General features: G+C 25.2%; 2 protein-coding genes and 1 long non-coding RNA gene across 10 annotated transcripts; 2 read left to right on the plus strand and 1 right to left on the minus strand.

Annotated features, from left to right (window-relative positions):
* Nucleotides 1-390: 390 nt before the first annotated feature.
* Nucleotides 391-4,633, minus strand: LOC126928745 (inositol-3-phosphate synthase 1-B). 5 transcript variants are annotated; one of them, XM_050744442.1, is made up of 8 exons: nt 4,188-4,633; nt 3,100-3,271; nt 2,857-3,029; nt 2,493-2,778; nt 2,140-2,394; nt 1,788-2,030; nt 1,597-1,705; nt 391-1,517 (listed from the first exon to the last, which is right to left on the minus strand). In XM_050744442.1, exons 3-8 carry the CDS (start codon nt 2,964-2,966, stop codon nt 1,108-1,110), a joined length of 1,413 nt encoding a protein of 470 aa, XP_050600399.1. In that variant the 5' UTR covers nt 2,967-3,029; nt 3,100-3,271; nt 4,188-4,633; the 3' UTR covers nt 391-1,107. The 5 variants fall into 5 exon arrangements, with proteins under 5 accessions (XP_050600399.1, XP_050600395.1, XP_050600396.1 ...); XM_050744438.1 differs by lacking the exon at nt 3,100-3,271 and having other exon boundaries at nt 4,188-4,631; XM_050744439.1 differs by lacking the exon at nt 3,100-3,271 and having other exon boundaries at nt 2,493-2,760; nt 4,188-4,627.
* A 130-nt stretch (nt 4,634-4,763) lies between these two features.
* LOC126928746 (uncharacterized) lies at nt 4,764-7,390 on the plus strand. Of its 2 annotated transcripts, XR_007716928.1 has the most exons (3): nt 4,764-4,912; nt 4,976-5,248; nt 6,275-7,390. It is a non-coding gene; the product is annotated as an uncharacterized LOC126928746 (long non-coding RNA). The 2 variants fall into 2 exon arrangements; XR_007716929.1 differs by lacking the exon at nt 6,275-7,390 and having other exon boundaries at nt 4,976-5,280.
* A 1,661-nt stretch (nt 7,391-9,051) lies between these two features.
* On the plus strand, nt 9,052-22,136 carry LOC126924088 (serine-protein kinase ATM). 3 transcript variants are annotated; one of them, XM_050738213.1, is made up of 18 exons: nt 9,055-9,289; nt 9,495-9,650; nt 9,764-10,184; nt 10,348-10,701; nt 10,794-11,190; nt 11,304-15,667; nt 15,977-16,303; nt 16,369-16,674; nt 16,765-16,979; nt 17,208-17,548; nt 17,731-18,197; nt 18,329-18,558; nt 18,695-18,811; nt 19,400-19,471; nt 19,712-19,857; nt 19,933-20,039; nt 20,811-21,089; nt 21,285-22,136. In XM_050738213.1, exons 1-18 carry the CDS (start codon nt 9,218-9,220, stop codon nt 21,461-21,463), a joined length of 8,550 nt encoding a protein of 2,849 aa, XP_050594170.1. In that variant the 5' UTR covers nt 9,055-9,217; the 3' UTR covers nt 21,464-22,136. The 3 variants fall into 3 exon arrangements, with proteins under 3 accessions (XP_050594178.1, XP_050594170.1, XP_050594162.1); XM_050738205.1 differs by having other exon boundaries at nt 9,056-9,289; nt 19,400-19,555; XM_050738221.1 differs by lacking the exons at nt 18,695-18,811; nt 19,400-19,471; nt 19,712-19,857; ... (1 more) ...; nt 20,811-21,089; nt 21,285-22,136 and having other exon boundaries at nt 9,052-9,289; nt 18,314-18,497.
* The last annotated feature ends 161 nt before the right edge of the window (nt 22,137-22,297 follow it).

Here is a 22,297-nt window from a genome sequence, read left to right on the forward strand (position 1 = left end):
TTTGCACGTCGCTGTATATATTTAACAAGCAGAGTTAACAAAGAATAAAGAAAAATTCGAATATGAAAAATAAAATACAAAAAACAATAATTTTTTTAAAAAGTTGTACATATTAAATTTACATAAACAAGAAAAATCCTATTCATTCGTAGGAAGAATTGTTGATAAAATTGAAATGATTATCCACAAAAATGTACAGATTAAAAATAAAGGAAAATAATATAACAAAAAAGATCACATATATATATAATCTTCTAATAATCGTATATAAATAAGAATAAGGATTGGAAAGCTGGAAAAATAAAATATTAATATTATCATATAAAAAGTATTTATTTGGTAGTTGTAATGTTAAAAGGGAAGTTAAGAAATTCTGATACTATGAGAAAATTTAAATAAATAAATTGTGTATTTTTTCATGACTATTTATTCTTAAATGCATTATAACACATAAACAGATTGGTAAATGTATTATTAACACTGATTCTTCATTTATAAACATAATATATGTATATCTAAAAACAATAAGGGTATTTTTACAGTGAAGAGTCATATCAACATCAAAAAAAATCACAATATTTCTGACAATGAAATTGAACATTAAGCTACAAAAAACAAAGACATAAACAGTAAATTATTGACAGGAATTTTTAGACAAAACTACACTAAGTTTTGTGTATGAAATTAAACCCCATCTTTATTTAAAAATAACTTTTTTATTACTCAAAATGATATTTTTAATTTGTTGTGTTTAAAAAATATATATAACAATTGTATATTGTAGAATATCATGAATGCAAACATTCTCATGTATCAAATACCATGATTTATAGGTTTAGAATCTATGGTTTTTATAAAACTTTTATAGCATTTGTCATTAATCAACAATAATGATTACATTTTGCATCTAATAATACAAATCTTGTAATAAAGATTTGTGTAGATATATAAAAATATTGTTCAGATACTAATAGATTTCATTTTGTAAGCAGTACAGGTTTTGGAACATTGAATTTTTTACTGTTTTCTTAAATTATTCTTTGATAATACTGTTTGCTTCCCTTTTGCAAATAATACCCTTACTTTAAAACATGTAATATTTTTCCTTTAAATTTTTACTTGGTTTTTGAAATTAACTTTGTATTCGAGTAAAATATTATTTTCGGGAGGTAACGCAAGACAAGCTCTTAAGATATTTTCGATTGCTGATCGTTGTCTGAACAATGCATTTACAATTGGTGTTCCTTGAGGAACTAATGGTGCTTTGCAAAGATAAGAAAGTATGGAAAGTACACTGTGAAATCCAGTGAACTCATCTTTGGTATTAGCTACTTTGAATGTAATACGCGAACAAATTTCTGCTAAAAGAACCAGATCCAAAATAATTGGGCTAGCCAATAAAGAATCTTCACATGTATTGTGTATTACAATCGTATTATGTCCTCCAAGTAATATTTCTGATGTATATTCATCCATCGCCCGTTTACTATCACCTAATAAAGAATTAAATAACAATCCTATATTCTGAATAGTAAATGGATAGTAAATAATATATAATATCTAATGGAATAAATATATATATTTTTTAATACATACCAACATATGGAACATATTTAATAACAACACAATGATCTGGCTTTTCTCCAGGTTGGTAAAGAATTTTATTTGATTGCACCATATCATCTACAACATTGCTTTTTGAAATCTAAAAACAGAATTATATTAGAATATTAATATTATAAATATATATTATACAAAATTAGATCTTTTCTTTTTCAACAAAATACCTCTTTCGAACGAAATTGTTGAGGAGCAGATAAATTATAACCATCATTATTTCCAAGATGGTTATAACTAACAATTGATACTGGCTTAATACCAGCTGAGACTAGAAAATCTACAAGTACAGACTTTAATTTTGTTTGCCCAGATTTAAAATCATCGCCACTAATGAATGTTTTATGTTGCTCTGCTAATTCCATTGCTCCTGGTACGAAAGTATTTTGAGGTGATCCATTTATATATGTACACTGAAGCAGTAACATATACACAATATTAACAAATTTTGCTATTAATAATAAAAAGAATATTAATAATTTCAATTTAAAAATAATATAATACTAAATATATTTTACTCACTCCTTCCAAAGCAGCTGCAACAGCAAACACTGTACTTGGACTAATTTCTGAATGACCTTCATTAATAGCATTTAATAAATTTTCTGCTGTATCATTTACACCTGGAATTATCTCTGAAAATCGTTCTGTGTTAGCAGTCCATAATATAATCACTTGATCCAAATTCTTTGTAGTTTTAAATTCTGTAATGTCTTTTCTAAGTTGTTCCAATTGTTCGAATTTTGTACCATAAATAATGTTATTTGCTCTTTTTTCCTAAAAGTTAAAAAATATAATTTAGATTTCTTCTTAATATCCAAGTAAATAATAGATAAATATTTAAGGAAAAAGAAAAATTTTATTAAAAGAATTACCTGATTGGATGCAATAAAGTCAGGATAATACATGCTTTTTCTTGGTTTCATATGCATCATGTGTGGTACTAATTGCTTTTGTAAATTAATGTCCAAAACTTCCGCACGTTGCATAGCATCAGCTAAGTTCATATTTGAAATATCCCAGCCATCAATTTCAATATCATCTGGATTTACCATTGGAAGCATCCAAGACATGGGAACATATACCTCTTCTTTGTTTCCTTTGCCTAATCTGATGGTAGATGCTTGAGTTAAGGAACCATACCTAAAATTTAAATAAAAGCTTTATATAAGTACATTATCTCACTTAAGAAGAAGAATTTAAAAATTCTTTACATTATTATTAAATTATCATAATTACCAATTTGCTTTTTGAATGCCATTCTTTGTTTCCCATGTCAACCTAAGTTTATTTGCTAATAATGCTGCGGTAATAGTGGTACCATTATTTCCACCCCATCCTACCAACATTAATCCAAGTTTTGGAACTTTCAGTTGTGTTCTAATTAATAGGTTTGTTGTTACAGGTGTTACCTATTACAATAAATTCATGTTTATATTCTGTAATATATTACTTTCAGACATTTAAAATAAATAATATTACACGTAGTAATTGTTAATATTTGTATCCAAGGTTTTTTCTACTAGTACACGAGTGATGTACAATACAGGAACCTTTATTTTTTTCAAAAATTGAAAAATTCATTTCCAAAATTAAAATCATAGGGTTTGAGCAGCTGTTCATTTTTTTTAATTATTATATTTGTTCCTTCCCCCTAAAAAAGAATTTTTTAATACAAAATTTGTAAGTTGAATATTTATACAATTTTTCTAAAAAAAAAACCTTTCAAGCTTAAATGTATTCATCAAATTAAATATCAGAGCCGTTTTCTTGATAACAGCAATTTATTTATTTATTACAGCAATTTATATAATTTTTACGAAATTTATAGTTTAAAAGAGACATTTAAAAGCTATATTAAGATATACGATCTTTTTTTATTTATGTGTATTGTTATTTTCATATATTAAATGCATAGTGAAATTCTATAGTTGATGTTTCATTGTGTATGCATAATAATTACAATAAGGAATGAGTAAATATCACTAAGGGCGGGTATTTTCGAAGCTTCTCTTACTACCATGCTACATCTTACCATATCTTATTTAATGTATAAAACTATTATGAAATGAACATTTTTAGAATATAATAATTCATCATAAAGTCCTTTGAGAAATGAATTTTCATAATGAAGAATTGCTTTGTATAATTTTTTTTTTTTTTTTTTTTTTTTTTTTTTTTTTTTTTTTTTTTTTTTTTTTTTTTTTTTTTTTGAGAAAGGAAAAGAACAAGTATGAATAAGTTAATACACATCATTTCAACAGTTTTGAAATTCTTTTTATATCTCCCATATACTTTACAAAAAATAATTTTTTTGCTTAAAATTAAATTCGATTATAATCTCTTAAATTTAGTAACAACCTGCTAAACATTATTGATCAGATTTATCACTGAATATAAAAATATAGAAAATCATTTTTTTCTTATTTTATAATTTTTTTCTCATAATATTCTATTTTAATAATTTGGTAACTATCGTAACAAAAAGGAATATTTTTTTAAATAGAAAGAAAGAATTATAAGAAAAAAGTAAGAGGTATATTATATTATAATATTCTGGGTATGCTTACCGTATAATTCCCACTGTTGTCTTCCGTAACATTCGTTGTTTGATACTCGTACTGTGCTTCGATATAGTCTTCTGTGTATTTCACCTTCGGCGATTCAACGCGAATTTTCAAAGCCATTTTAGTTGTTATTTAAATCTTTTACACTGATGATAATAGCCTTGAATTAGCTTTGCGGCAAATTCACAAAAAATGTACTTCCACAGGAATATTGGTTCAAGGATTATAGATTGATTGAAGGATTATACTCTAGATTTAATATCAAAAGATATATATATATATAAATTAACAATTGATGTATAATCGCTTTTTAATAATCACCATGCAACAAGTGATATATGTATATGTATATTTATATATCCGCGATAAAGAAAATAAAGGAAGAAATTCGTAGGCAAAGCGAACGTAAATGATACTCGAAGGTGAATATCCAAAACGTCGTGTTCGTAGCTGAAACGTAAATGTCGAGAGTTCGCGCAAGCATGCGCTTTAAAAGAAATGTCGTGGCAGCCCCCTTCCACTCTATATAACTGGCACCTATTATATTTGATTACCGCTCGGTTTTTATCAAGCTAACTAATCTCGCATAAACTAAACATACGCTTAGTTTGCAACTTCTTATTCTCTCATCTTCCTTACTTTTTTGTTCCTTATACCACCTTACAACCACATTCTGTGTTTTAACCTTATCTCCTGGATAAATATCTCGACGTTCGAATCGCTCGTGTGTGTGTATATATGTTTTCTCCAAGTTCTACGTTTTTCTTTTTTCTATCAAGTTCTTGTTTTAGGTTCTACGTTCAACCAAGTTTGTATCGCTCCTGCGTTATGAAAACGTCCGTTATTTCGACCAACGTGATTATTTTTTATCGTTAATACGCCAATTATTCTTCCGTTTTATAAATTCATGAATCGTTCCTTTAAATGAAAAGAGACTATAAAATCCATGATATTTGGATGATCATAGAACATTTCGAATACCTTGGACTCTCTGACAAGTGCAAATAATATGTAATATTATATAAATTCATGTATACGTTCCAATAATTAATCGGATATCCCAGGTAGAATAAATATTTAAATTAAAATTACATAAGATCATGAGTTATTCCTCTAAATAAAATTGATAACAATGAATATATTTAATGTATGAAACAAAAATTTACATATGTATATATGTATATATATAGCTATTACATATGTATATATATAGCTACTATAATTATTTAATCTTAGAAAAATATTATGTCTATATAATTTTGTCAATATTTACTTTTATATTTTTATTTGCTATTATGTATATTATTCAATTAATATGTATATTTGCTGAAAAAATTAAATGAAGTATTATATTTATACATTGGCTTATTGAACATAATGAAACTTAATATTTTATTTTTATTTATATTAATCGTATTTCTATATATCAAAATTTTTATGCATATTGGTTATGTACTTACATGTGTATAAAGCACATTGCACAATATATTCTAAAAAAACACGAGGATTAATATTTATTGAATATAGATATCATACATATCAATTAAAAATTTCACTTATATACATCCTTTCATACATTCTAGATATATAAAGCTACAATTTTTTGTAAATTATTAAATAAACTATAACTTTACCGTTCATTAAAAATATTTATTAAAAGATACTTTCTTTGTCATAAGAAAGTTTTGTATTGTTACAAATGCTCTACATGTAAGTGTTTCTTTATAAATTACTTGATACGATTAATAACTACAAATGCACCGTTTATATAAAATAATTCTACTTATAATTTATGGTAAACTATGGTAAGATTACTGTATTTTCACACAGCAATATAATTGAAGTATATGTCATATATATATGCCATGTATGTACATATGTATATATACATACTATACATAAAGTACCTTACCTAAATTACACAAATCTATAAAATAAGGTATTAACTCGTTTTGCGATTTAAATTATGATTGTTAGTGAATCTGTGAATTGTTCAATTACATCACGTGTAGCTGAAATACATAGATTGTTTCAATCAATTGGCACTCGGTGCCTCTGGAACTTTCGTAATGGAAGAATTATGTTGCCAGGCCATTCGTAAGACGACCCTCCACGGACGATTATGAGCTATAATCTGTTTACAAAGGCTGATTTTATCCGAGTCAACGTTAGATGTATACTATATATACGTGTCGTTTTGCTTTCATCCCAAGAAACGAGCATCATCATTACCGATAATGTATAGACATATATGTACAAGGCTGGAATCTTACACAAAATCCATTAAATACTATTTAGTAACTTTACTTCGCATCGCATTCTTCCATACATTACTATCGTATGTTCAGAAATATTTCTGGATCGATATTTAAGAAACAACATCGACAACTCCCTTATCGTTAATCGTCCACCACCTATACATACTGTGCCGATATAATCATATTCGCGAAATTCTAATAGAATAAATATTTCTTACTTTTTTTGTTTCATGTCGCGTATGAAAGAAATCGTAAATGTCTAGTCATAAGATAATAATTGGACTGCAGATTTTTATGCAGATTCATATTTTAGAAAATATATAATTGAAAAAGTAGAATTTTGCTAAAAAATTGTTTTGCCTATCCGGTATCATAGAAAGCACTATACTTTAGGTATTTTATATAAGCGTTTTCTAATATTAATGTAATGTAATAATGATGTACATATATATATATATATATATAACATTATAATAATGTATATATACCGAAAGAAATAAGAAATCTTGGAAACAAAAGAAAATAAAACTGTAGTAGCAACTTTGCTACATAACAATTATTTAATTTCTTATATTCATTCGTTATTAAACGAATTCGCGGATGCGATTACGTAAACTTATCTCAAAAATATTAAATGGAATTCAACCAACAGTTGGCCCATTATTCATAAAGGGTGATAGTTGAACTCTGTCCAATGCTTAAACTAAATTGGAGTGGAATTGGCTTATGGGAACGACCATCGTTATACACGTATATACCAACGCAATAGATATCATGAATAAATACCTTTGAAGTTCCGTGTTCCTTTATTTTCTGAAGTTTTAAAATAATTCGAAATTTTAAGATCGTTAAGCAAATTTAATATCGTAATAACTTCTTAATAACTTCTTAATAACTTTTAATTTTAATTCTATAATTAATTCAATGTATTCAACAAAAGGTATTTTCACATTGCACTTTAAATATTTAAAATATAAAGTATATAAAAATATATAAAATATTTTTTATTTACTTAGATCTGAGAATAAGGAATAACAAAACACATTATAAATACATTAAAAATGAAAAAATATTCGATCTTATTTTTGACAATTTATAAGAAATGTAATTTTATTGAATATGTTGTACTTCATAAGTATATTGTACTAAGCAAGATAATTTAGCTATGTATGAAGAACTGTAATTTTTAATGTGATCTTCACTCATTTTTTTTTAGTTATACACAAAATTTTTTTGGCAATATTTATAATTTTTAGAAATATTGAATATATATAAATAATAATAAGAGTAGTTATTAATTATATAAATTATTGATTTAAGCATTGAATTCGGATAATATTATGTTGATTATCTTTTCTGAATATAAATTATATTTAAACATACCATATTATTAAACATTAAAATACATTAAATTACATATATTCTTATTCTTCATCGCATATACTATAATATACTAATTTTCTCGAAAAATATTGCATGAGAGAATATACATATATAATCATTAATTAAAATCGTAAAGATAAAAAAATACAATAATTAACACTTGTAATATACTTTTTTACATTTTTGTAAAGATTTAAAGAAATGAATAATATAAATCATGTAAATATATGAATATCTACCATTATATTTTCTTAATACTTATACGTTATACCTAAAAATTCTTTTAAATAAATTTAATAAATTTATTTAAAATTCTTCTTATTACATGTCGTTTGTTAACATTTGTATGTCAACTGTTTGTTATTATTACGTTATATTAAACGAAACAATGATATTATATCACTAAACGATTTTTGTAGTATAAATAAATATATATAAATGCATATAATAAAAAGTCATATGAAAATAATGCTATTAATAATTTGTAATGTTACGCATTTAGTAACCTTTTTGCATTAATTACGTTTAAATTCAACATCATGCTTAATATATATTTATTTAATAAAATTATAGAATGTATGTACCATATATATACAGGATCGAGTCAGGGAGATTCTATGGCTCAAAATGAGGTAAAAATCAAGGATAACAGAATTGCGTTAGAGACTTCATTTTTTGACAAAAACAAGTTTGGAAATTTGTAAAGTATGGATGAATTTGACCAATTCTTGACTGCATAGAATTAGACAATCGACAGATTATTCTACATACGAAAAAAATTGAAAATGAAGAATAAAATTTAATTAAATAAAATTTAAGGCTTCGTTTTGGGAATTAAGCAAATTTATGCATACTTCATACATCTAAAAACTCAATCTTCTCAAAAATGGAGCCCCCAGCGCAATATTATCATTCTAGATTTTTGTCTTTGAGCTGAATTACGGGTTACGTTGTATATAGTAATTTTCTCAACATATATAGAAATATAACATTACAATTTTTAGAATTAAATTATTTTGTATTTTGTATAAGTATGCTTGAAAAAAATGCCTATTATACATAAGTTTACTTTGATTCGAATATTCACAGTTATATCTTCTATATAATTAATTTAGTGAATTTTATTGTTCATCTAGTACTTTTATTAGAAAAGGTTTATCAAAGAGTAACCAGTAGAATGATAGTTTCGTAGATTTGATTATTTGAGAATGAAAAGTAAGTATTATTTCGGTTAAACATCTTTTAGTAACTAATATAGTATTGTCAGTATTATCAATTGCTGTATATGTGTATATATAAAATTTACATATATATACACATATGTAACTTGACGAATTTTCTTGTCAGGAGTATGTAATATAATATAAGTAAATATTAAGAATTGGAATAAAAATGTCAAGATATTTGGAAAGAGTACAAGAAATATTAAGAAATGCAGATAGTAAAAAAGTTGCAAGTAAAAAGGTATGTATACATATGTACCTACTAATGTTTGTTTTATATCATTGAATTTTAAACTTTATCATTTTGGGACAATTTCTAGACGAGAATGGTTACATTAGTTAACAAGTATTAATGTTTTAGACGTTGTTCAATAATAATAATCTTTCATTGCGTGAAGGATAATGCTATTCATCGTACTAAATGTAAATTATAATTTTCGTTTTAGATGTGTGTTCAGGAATTATTAGAATTATATGAAAATGAAGATGCAATACTAGAAATTTGTAAAAATACAAAGGAAAGAAAAGAAATGAAAGAAAAAACACAAAGTATTGTAGATTGGTCATATATAACACATAGTGTCCATAGGATAGTATTAAATGTAAATATATTTTTATGCTATAGAATATAATTAAAATGAAATTTGTTAGAAGTAATTGTACACATTACATTAACCATTAACCATTACACAAAACATTTTTATTTTTATTCAAGGAAGCAGATAGACTTGCTAATAAAGATTCTTCTAATAAAGCAGCAATAACTGAACGAAATTATACATGTATACTTGTAAAAAGTACATTTCGACATGCAAATTGTTATAAAGTACCACTTTTAAAATGTGAAGATATAATGCCTTTAATTTTACAAATTTTAAGGACACATATATATGAATATTATCATGATACTTATATAAATGTGCTAAATTCTTATATACTACCATTTAGGATATATCAGGTGAACATGACTCATGAACAGTGGAAGGAATTGTTAAAAATATGTTTAAATTTATATAAATATATGTCTTCTCCTACAAGTAAAAGAGTTGTTTTAGATACATTGCAAATGATCATTGAATATGGTTGTTTGCATACAAATTTATTTTTAAATGTAAAAGAAATACTATTATTTTTAGGTATGTAAAGAAATTTTTGAAACAATCTTTTTAATTAAAATTTATTCTAAAATTCCATGTTAAAAGCAACAACTATATATCATCTATAATTTAACTAATTTATATATATATATTATTAATTCAACATCATAATAAAACATGCTATAACTTTTTCTAATTTTAGAAAGTATTTTCCTTGATGTAGAAAAAAATGGAGAAATTTTAGCTGAATCTATTTACAAAGTTACATATACAATATGTCAACAAATTGCAGTAGAATATAGAATTACACTGTGTCATTTTAGTGAAAATATTTTACCGAATATAATCAGATTGGACAGTTCTATCGAAAAATATAAACTTTTACTATTTTTTGTAAAAATTCATCATCCCAAAGGAGTATGTAAAACTTGTGATGGTGCTTATGCTTATGATTGGGAAAAATGGTACAGTTCTCTTAAAAGTATGTATCTAATGATTTTGAAAGATTTTAAAGCTGATATACTTTCAAAGAGCTTCCTTTGGTTTGCAATTGAAGGTAATATATTTGTAACTTTTTTAAAATAAAAAATATGTAAAATAAATATATTTTATTAATTATTAATCTAAAAATAAATATAATTGTTTTAGTTTTTAAACAAGTAATGGAAAATCCAGATTTGATCACTGAGAAAACATCATTCAATAATTATGATTATATACCAGCAGCAAAACGCAGACGAATTGCTGTCAAAATAAATGGACCGGTTGATATGCTTATTGATAATAATCCAGAAGAAGCTTGGCCCATGATACAGATCTTAACAACATTGCTTAACCAATATCCTGAATGTTTAAAATCAGAAGATTTTCCAATATTTTTAAAAGTTTTAGTGGATCTTTTCACATTATCTCTTAAGAAAGAAAAGATCATAAATAATTTATTTGAACTAGCTGCTGTTTTGTTAATGAACGAAAAACTATGTTCTATAATGGATATAGAAAAATCAAATATTTATTGGGACCAAATATGGGATATTTTATTAAGGTATTATTTATTTATTTTAGATTTTAGGTCATATACATTTATTTTATATTATTTTACACTCTTTTAAAATATTGATTTTATGTTTGTGTGTCTATAGTAACTTATTGTTTTAGATCATTAAACATAAATCAGAATGAAATATCAACTCATAAACTCACACAGCTTTTTATAATACATAATAAAATAACAAATCCAAATGCACTTTTAAAACTATATTTGACAAATGTTATTAAGTGGTCTATTATGAGTCTTCGTACATTAATAGTAATCTGTGAACATTTGCCTTTGCATACTAATATGAGAGTATTTAATATAAATGTACTTTCACCAGCAATAGATATAAATTCTGTTAGGTCATGTCTTATAAAATGGATATTAAATATTCCTTGGCACGAAATGGCAACACAGATAAGAATTGATGAACTGTGCTTATTACTTATTGGCATAACATTAAAGTCAAAACATCAGAAACAAATAAAATTCAATGAATATGATATTAATGACATATGTGATTGTTTAAAAATTGAACAAAATACTAAGTCATTTTATGAAGACATTGAACATTATTATTTGTTATTAAGGTATAAAAAAAATGTATTCACTAAAGAGAAGGTGGAAAATGCAGAACAAAAGCCAGAAGTAAATAGATATGTACTGTTTATGGAAGATATTGTAACTTATTTAATAAACAGTTTACATGTTATGATTGAAGATGGAAATAATGCTCTTCATATAATTATAATAAAGATTGCAGTTGTAGCAAAAGTTTTATCAATGATGAAAGAATTGAATATGGTATCTAAAAATATTGAAGATTTATCTTTGATACAGGCATTGAAAAATTATATAGATATTGCTTATAGTTCATTGGAAAAAATAACTAATCCATCAAGAAGCAAATATAATTATCTATTTAACGTAACAAAAGCACTTAATATATTGTATGGAACATCATATGATACTGATATAGCAAAAATAATTGTTACATCTGCAACATTAAAAATGCTAGAAAACATATTTAGTTTAATGAATATTGAGGACAATGAAATTTCCGATTATAAAACTAATCGGGATTATTATGATGGCTATAAGTCTGGACTAAATGGTCATAAATATTTAGGTAGAGAAGTCATACAAACAAAGCCATGTAACTTTTGTGACAAAGGTACAATAAGAATACAAACAACAAAAGCTTTAGCATTATTCTGTTGTATGAACTTAAAACAAAGAAAATGTGAAATTCAAATAAAGCTTATGAATAACTTGCTTAAAATTGATATGTACGATCTTTCACATACAGTTGATTTTATGATGGCTATAACAGTTTTAAAATCTCTATCAAAATATGATAAAGAAGAGTTATGGAAAAATCACAATGAACTACCATTGAAAAATTTGTTGCAATTATATCACGAATGCTATAAAGATGAAACAATTACACGTTATATATTAAATGTTTTACCATATTTCTTTAATTATGCTTTAGTTTACAATTACAAATTAGATAATTTAATGAATATTATTGCTCGATTTAATAAGCTGCGATCTGAAAAAAGATATGGTGTCCTTGCTCATAAAGAATTTATTAAATGTCTCTCAGAAATTATTTATAATAGTCCTTCCCATTTTTGTTATACTACATGTCATACTTTGAACCAAATGCCAATATTTGAAGGAATTTTATCATCTCTTATTAGTCATTCATTTCTTGCACAAGTGCAAATAATTGAGTGTATACAAAAGATATATTCTTTAAAGGATATTAATTTCGAATGGAAAGAAATATTATTTACAAAAATAGAAAAATCAATAAATAAATTAGCCATTAACAGTAAAACAGATGATAAAATAGATGATAAAATAAAAACAGACGAGAAGGAAATTACAACAGCAAATATTTCACTAATGCTTGCTGCTATAATATCTACCAATGGAACATTTCAGTGTCGTGCATTATTAACAATGTTACAGTTTAGCATTGACAAGAAGGTAGAGAGTCAAATAATTTCAAAATCAATAAGTATTATGGCAAATCAAATCAATTATTCAAACATCATGGAAGAAAATTTAAGTTATTTAATGACATACTGGTTTAATTCAAAATATTCAACACAATTATTTCCTTGGAATTTAACACAATGTAAATCAGAAGAACAATTTTATAAAATATATAGTAATACAATAGCATTTATTAAATTTCAAAATCTAGAACTTTCTAGTGTCATTTCCTTTTGCAATTATATTAATTTATCATTTAAACAACTCATTGAAAATATTTTTCCACAAATTGTATCATGGCTATTATATTGCATTAATGAAAATAATGGAAATAGATCAAAAACATTAGTAAGAAAAATATTTTATAAATTAAAATCAAATCAAGATGAATTTGCTGAAATGAGGAAGTTTTCTAACTTGTTTAAAGAAAAATTTGAAGAAATATTAATATTTCTTATTGAAAGATTACACGATGAAGATTACCTTGAAGAAATATTGGGAGAAAGAATATCATTTGCAATATCAGATCCTCCTCATTTTAAAAACAAAACAATGCTTATTTGTTTAAAGTACATAGAAGAAAACTTTATTATACCAAAAATGTCTATACAATACTTTTTAGTTTATAATTGCCCAAGAGTATTACAAAAAATATTATCACATTTAATTAATAATGTCTATAAAAAGAAATTTGAGGAGCATAAGATAAAAGCTTTTCATCAGTACATATTCTTTTGTTCATTTATTATTAAAGAATTGAAAGAAGAATATTTCAATACATTGTCTATGTATATCATAAAAGATATTGGTTACAGTTTACTTCACATAATTAAATTATTTGACGATACCCTTTGTAAACTAGGATGTAAATATTTTTACAAATTTATAAAACATGTTTTATGTGTAAGAGTTGAAGAAATCAAAGAAATTTTGAATTTCACTGTCATAACTTTAATTCCTATAGCACAAGCAGGGAAGATACCTATAGCTCTAGAAATACTTCAGTTCTTAATAATTGATCAAAAGGAAATATTATCTGATGCAATAGAGAAATTAAATTCATTTCCAAATGTTCCTATATTTTTAAAGATACGAAAGATACATAATGATTTGAAATATAAAGCAAAGGAAATTTATAGTTTGGAACAAGAAGTAAAACATTTTTTGTGTACAGTGACTGATAAAGATATACATTATAGCATAGAAGATATTATTCATTTACGAATACAATTATCTACAAGAAAAGAAGAATTACGAGAACTATATGATAAACTTGAAACATTTCATGGTTTTTTTGAAGATTGTACCTCAAGCATATTGCATCGATTGATATACAAACTCATAAAATTAACAGCATCGTCTGATATAAATGTTTCAATTGAAGCTGTAAAATGTTTAGGCGAATTAGGACCAACTGATTTGACATCAATGATATATTTTGAGAAAAGTCATGTTAAAGAATCTTCTGATTTAATAGAAATATTATCATATAAAATAATGATAACAATGGTACAATTTTTATTTCAAGGTGATATTGAGTTTCGAAAAATTAGTGCTAATATACTGGATGTTGTACTTTCATCTTCTTGGGGGCAAAAGTTGTTAAATACTGAATACATGAACACTTTAAAAACTGTTTTGAATGAATCACAGGCAGTATTACCTTTAAATTATATTCAGCCATTTATAAAGGACAAAAACTCAAAAATGAGCAACATTGCTATAAACTACACAAAAATTGATGATATTATAAAGTCAGATAATATCTTTTGGACAACTCAGTCCGATGGTTCATACGCTAGTTGGATTACAGTATTAACATGTAATGTTTTAGAGTGTTTTACAGGATTTTATTCTGAAAATTTAATCCCCATTTGTGCGTTAAGTACTGATTTTTGTGAAATAATTTTACCAAGAATTATTTTTTTGATAATTCATATAGATAAACGGTTTATGAGTACCATATCTTTGTGTATTAATACATTTTTTGAATATCATTTTGATTTTACAATAAAACCAAGCATTCCTTCACATAAATTTACAAATTGTGATCATTGTATTGTACGTTGTATGTTGAATATTGTGAACTATATTAGAATGCAAGTTCCAAACAATGATTTAGAATTTAATTATATATGTATTGCAAAAGCTGCCAAATACTGTTCAGCATTTTTTACTGCAATATTATATGCAGAAATGTCTTGTGAAACTATTTTAGATGATTATAATAACTTTACTAATATCTCAAAAATTGATTATGTCTATGAAAAATCAGCTGAACAAGGGAAAGTGATACAAAATATACTTAGAGATTCTTACGCTAAGATAGGTGATTTTGATGCAATTAATGGCACTGGTTCTTCACATTTGCATGATCATTCTACTCGTATTCAACATTATATACATACCAATAAATGGGATAAAGTAATGCCTGCACAAGATGTTGAACTTTCTTCTGGAAATATGTCAGTAATTAAAGGTGAGTATTACAAAATTACATATTTATTTGAGAGCTTATTATAATTTTAAATTAATTTTAGCACAACATTTATTAACAACATTTTAACACTTCGCAATTGATATGACATTAAAACTATGTAAATATAAAACAAAATATTTCAAAATTGTTATGTGTTTATATTAATTAGAAATTTGTTATTTTAAAGTATACAAAATTTATTTATAATGATCATAAAGTTTCAATAAATTGTAATTTATTAAAAAGAAAATTATATTTTCATTATAATAACTTTAAATTATATGTAATTATATGTATTATACATTTCAGAAATGGCAAATGGATTATATCAGTCTGGTCTTCATTATTTACTTACTAATTTTATATCTACTATGTCAAATAATGGTGTAAAAATAGATAAAGACATTCAGTATGAATGTGCTTGGCGACTTAGCAATTGGGATATTTGCGAGACAAATCAAGCTTTATATCCACAAAATAACTGTAATTTAAAATTAGAAATAACTGAACATAATTATCACTTTTATCATTATGAAGCATTAAAATATTTTCATGAAGGTAATGAGACAGCTATACAGAATGCAATTCAAAATGCTCGCATAGATATTATCAAAGCACTTAAGAACATTAATCTAGGTAAGAATTATTAAACTTTCTGACTTTGAAAAAGTATTATCTACTTAATAATTGATTATTTTTAGAAAGTAGTAAAACTATATATGAAAAGTTAATGCAATTGCAATTAATTAATGAAATTGAAGAGTTAAGCTTTGCTAAACAAGGCGAATATGAAAAAATCTTACATAAATGGCAACAGCAGGATATTGCAAACTTTAATGAATTTCAATATATTGAACCCATTTTAACTCAAAGAACTGTTATGTTTCAAATAAATGATACTTTAATTAATAACGCAAATATTAAAAATGCGCTCTTTAATACATATTTGCAAATATCAAAAATAGCAGCAGATAAAGATAATTTGCATATTGCTACACGTTCATTAGGTATATATAATTAAGATTATTATAACATTATATTAAGTATTCAATTATAAAATACATGTATTTTATTCATATTTTAATTTTTTTATGAAGATATCTTAATAAAACAAAAGGATATACCATCAAAAATTCAAGATCAATTACTTTATCAAGAATCTTTATTAGCACTAGTTAGGAAAGATTTAGATGTTGGACGATATCTTTTACGTAACTTAATGCAAAAGGAAACTTTAGATGCAAAATTACGAGCACAAATATTAAGAGTTTATGGAGATTGGATGGCTGAAACAAAATCAGAAAATCCCCAGGTATGTATCATGAAATAAAAGTAAATTAAAGTATGAAATTTTTAAGATTACTTAGTACCTTATTATCAGTTTTATCTATTTTATTATTATTTATTATAGGTGTACTAAGCTTTAATACATTATTTTATTTCACTACAATATCTTATATACATCTCTCATTACAATAAATTATATACATATACATACATAATAAATAGATAACGTATATTGTTATTTATTATCTTTCAGACTGTGATAGAAAAATATTACTTAAAATCTATAGATATAAACACATCAATTAATACACAAAATACTGATACAGTTAAAGACTTGCATGATACACAAGTAGCTTTAGCTCGTTTTGCTGATAATCAATATCAGCAAATTAGTTCATATATGAAATCTCCTCAATTTGAAAATCTAAAAGAATGTATTACATATTCCTATAAAGGAATTAATAAACATTCAATTAGTGAAGATAAAGATATTAGAAATGTAATGATTTTAAACCAAAGACAAAATACGAATGATGTTGCAGAACTGGAACATATACAAAAAGAAAAAGATAATTATTTGATTTTAGCATTAAAGTAAGTTCCATATTTCTACAAAGTTCATAAAAGAGCTCTATAATTTCTGTTTTTCACATATCAATGAAGTATATTTATATTTCATTTACTATTAATATATTTTAATATATGTTAATTATGTTAAAATTGATATTATCTTACTTAATATCTATAAATAAACATTATTATATTGCTTCATACAGGTATTACTTAATAGCACTACAGCACAGCGAAAATTATAATTTGTTAATATTTAGAATAATTGCGCTTTGGTTAGACAATATACATCAAAAGGAAGTTAATGATTTATTGCAAGAAAATCTTAACAGATTACCATCTTTCAAATTTATTCCACTTGTGCCACAATTAGCTGCGCATATGAATGATGAATTTAATGAGTTTTCTGAAAAAATATATAACATTATGCAACGTTGTGCTTTAGAACATCCACATCATACATTACCAGTTCTGTTAGCATTAAAAAATTTATATGGTGATTATGATTATAATACAGCTAGAAAAAGTAGAACACTAGAACCAAGAGTTCTTGGAACACAAAAATTGTTACAAGAAATAAAAGAATCAGATATAAATTTAATTATACAAGAAATGGAAAAGTTATCACATGCTTTAGTTATGTTGGCTAATCTTTCAACTTCCTCAAATAAATGTAAGTAGATATATTATTGTATTTTTAATGAAAATATAATTATACATATATCAATACATATAAATAGACATTATGTGTAATAAACTTAGTTCTAATTGTAGAATATTTCATCATAGAATTTCCATTTCTAGCGGGTTATGAAATTAAAATACCAAGAAATCAAAAGATTTTAAAGATAAAAAATTTTGAAAACATATTTGTGCTAACGTTAACAATTGATGTACGACCATCCAGAAATTACAACAATGTGATTGGCATTGTTAAATATACAGAATCATATGAAACTGTTGGAGGTATAAATACTCCAAAAAAATTAACTTGTATTGGTACAGATGGCATATATAGACATGAATTAATAAAGGTATATTATTAAATGCATTACATAATATGTTCAGTACTGGATAAAAAAACATTTATATTTGATATTATCGAAAGACAGAGAGAGAGAGAGAGAGAGAGAATACTATATACTTTTAATTATTTAAATATACTTTTAGGGAAGAGATGATTTACGACAAGATGCTGTAATGCAACAAGTGTTTAATGTAATGAATATATTGTTAAAATCTCATAAAGATACTAAACGTAGAAAATTAACAATTAGAACTTATAAGGTAATATTAACAAATTATTTATATTTCAAGAATTTGTCATGATTAAATTAATTACTATTATTTTTCTTATTTATTTAACGTTTTTCAGTATCTCCGGCCATGAGATGGGCTTAGCTTACATTAAACAACTAACTTATCCTTCTACACCTCCGACTTCCATTTTTCGATAAATTCTTTCTTTCCGAATCAAATCCCTTAGATAATATGTCCTGTATTCTTTGTCAGCTTTTGTCCTCCTATGTCTCTGCTGACTCTATAAAAACAAATTTTTCGACATATTTCTAAAAATCCTTATCTTTTCTCTCCACTCCTGCCACATTCCAAAATAAGAGCTTCCCTTTTTTTTTTTATCATTTTCTTTTGCTCCTTTTCTACTTCTGTACTTGAATTAATTACTCTTGCAGCATCCCCTTTATCTTCTCCTAAATTGATTAATATTAATTATTTAAGCAGACACGTTTCTTTAATATTAATATATGATTAATTAGTGATACAAATTATTTTAGACATATTAAATATCTATTTTATATGTTAATATAATTATAATCTTATATTTTCTATACTTTTGTCTTTCTATTACTTTTCTAGGTTGTACCATTAACACAAAGATCAGGAATACTTGAATGGTGTGATAAAACAATACCTATCATAACTATATTGGTAGGTTCAAGTACTATTCAAGGACTTCATGAGAAATACTATCCAAAGGATTATAAAGCAAATTATTGTAGAGACAAACTAGCAGTAAGATTATATTCAAATAAGATTTAATTTTACAACTGATATGTATTGTTTCTATTTTGATTATTATTTGCAGTATGAATTTTATAATGACTATGCGATATCTTACAGTATATAGAATATTATAGTATGGAAATATAATGTAAATTTTATTTCTAGGCAGTGGGAAAATCATCAACTAATGTAAAGTTGAAAGTATTTATGGATTGTTGTGCACATATGCATCCAGTGATGCATCATTTTTTTATTGAAAGATATCCATCACCTGAGACGTGGTTTGAACGCAGATTAGCATATACACGCAGGTAATAATACTTTTATATAGTAATTACTCTTGAATTTATTATATTCATTAAATTATACTTACTATATTTTCACAGTATAGCAACAACATCAATGGCAGGATATATTTTGGGATTAGGAGATAGACATTTAAGTAATATCTTAATTGATCAAATAACTGCTGAAGTAATTCATATTGATTTTGGTAAATATGATTACGTAATTTTTGAAACTAGTAATATTAGCAACATTGTATTATTAGTACTATTATTAACCCTTTGCACTCGAGGACTTTTTCAGCCGAGCGTAGCAGCTACTCCGGATGGTTTAGCGTATACGTGACGCGTGTCTTACAGCTAGTGTAAAATGATTTCATGTACAAATTAACTTACAAAAACATTATATTCTAATAATTTATCTATATTTAAGTCTTTGAAAATATGATTTTGTAATATTAATTTCTGTATCTTTTTGTATGATAACTTATAAAGCATTCACCAAGATGCATTCTTGATATAATTAATCTCATTTTTCAACAGTTCAAAATCAAGTTCATCTTCATTTGAGCTAATTTCACTTCCGAAAACCACTTTTTTTAGGGTTTCTAAACTATAATACTTTTGCCATGACCGTCGAATCCGAACTAACGTTGGAAACGTTGTTTCAATACCATAATTGAACCATAGTTTCGGAGGGATATGAGATTAAATATTTCATCTTTTTTAAAGTCTAACACTTTACACTTCCTAACAAAGAACACAAAGAGCTAAGGAACCAATTTACGAACCAATATTGCACTCTCATCAATTAGAGATGTCGAAATCTATCTACAACGATAGATAGGGACTATCGCCTCTTGCTCTCCACTGGAGTTGCAGCACGGAATGCCGTGGTGACTGGAAGTTGCCTCTCGAGTACAAAGGGTTAATAATATAATTTATGAATACTTCAATTTTTTTGTTATTAAATATAATAGGCATAGCATTTGAACAAGGAAAAGTATTGCCAGTTCCTGAAACCATTCCATTTCGACTTACACGAAATATTGTAGACGGTATGGGTGTATCTGGAGTGGAGGGAACAATGAGACATTGCTGTGAGAAAACATTAACCGTATTACGTGATCAAAGACAAATAATTATAACATTGCTTCAAGTTCTTTTATATGATCCATTATTTAAATGGACTATAACGCCCGCTGAAGCACGTAACATTCAAAGCGGAACTTCATCAAAATTAGTCGAAAATAATCAGTGTAAATATAATTTATGCTTTCACATTTTCTTTTCTTGTATTATACTTTTTATAGTAATCGCATAAATTAATAATATTCTACGAATGAAATTTAATATTTTATTGAAAATATATGAATAATGTAATATAATATGTTCATTCATTATATCATATTAGTACTACAGAAAAATATTTTAAAAATATTTATTATTGATAGGTTCTAAAGCAACTAATAAGACAGCAGAAAGAGCTCTTTTGAGAATAGAGCAAAAACTACAAGGCACTGAAGAAGGATTAGCATCTAGTGTATCTGGTCAAGTTGAAAGACTTATACAAGAAGCCCATGATCCTATGAATCTTTGTCGTTTATATTGTGGATGGCAACCATACCTATAATATAATTTCATAATCTTAAAAAAAACGAAAAATTTTATCCAAATGTGATATAAGTTTAGAAATCACTTATTTCATAACACTACTTTAAAAGTATGATATTTGTATTTTAAATTTATTTATTTGAAATTTTATACGAATTATAAATATAAATATGTACAAGGTGTCTTTGAAATATACAAGCGTGGTGTTTCTACATACAAAAATAAATTGAAGAAAAACGTTTTTCCATTTAAAGTTTCACTTATGAAAAAAAATGAGTTTTTAAATCCATTAAGTACCTAATTAATAAAATGATTCTTAAAAAGTACTAATCTTATTCTTATTTATAAAATCATTCAAAATGCAAATTAAATACAGAATAAAGAAAAGTAATGTCTATGTCGCGGAAATAAAATAACAATAGTAACAGGAAGCAAATCGTTGCATTGTCCATATTTAATAATACAGAAGTAGAAGTTCATAATTTGAAATATCCAGTTAATACACGAATATCTGATGGGTTTTCAAACTCATTTTTCTCGAGAACGAAGTCTTAAACGGAAAAGTGTTCTTTTTTCTTTTTCGACTTATCTTTGCATGTAGAATCACCATCCGACTGCATGTACCATAATTTCAGAAATGCTCTGTATAAGTAACACCACTTAAAAAAAATAAAAAATGTATATAAAAAGTATATGTATTCTAAATATTGAAATTTTTATCTAAAGTATCTCTATCTATCTATATCTGTAAAACATCGTTATTTTAATAGATTTAATCTTCAACCCTCAGTTGGCATAATGTATCATTTGAAATCAATAAAGAACTACTTTATGAATATCAAAATATAATAAC

This window comes from Bombus affinis, chromosome 2 (genome assembly GCF_024516045.1).
Source record: "Bombus affinis isolate iyBomAffi1 chromosome 2, iyBomAffi1.2, whole genome shotgun sequence".
NCBI lineage: Eukaryota > Metazoa > Arthropoda > Insecta > Hymenoptera > Apidae > Bombus > Bombus affinis.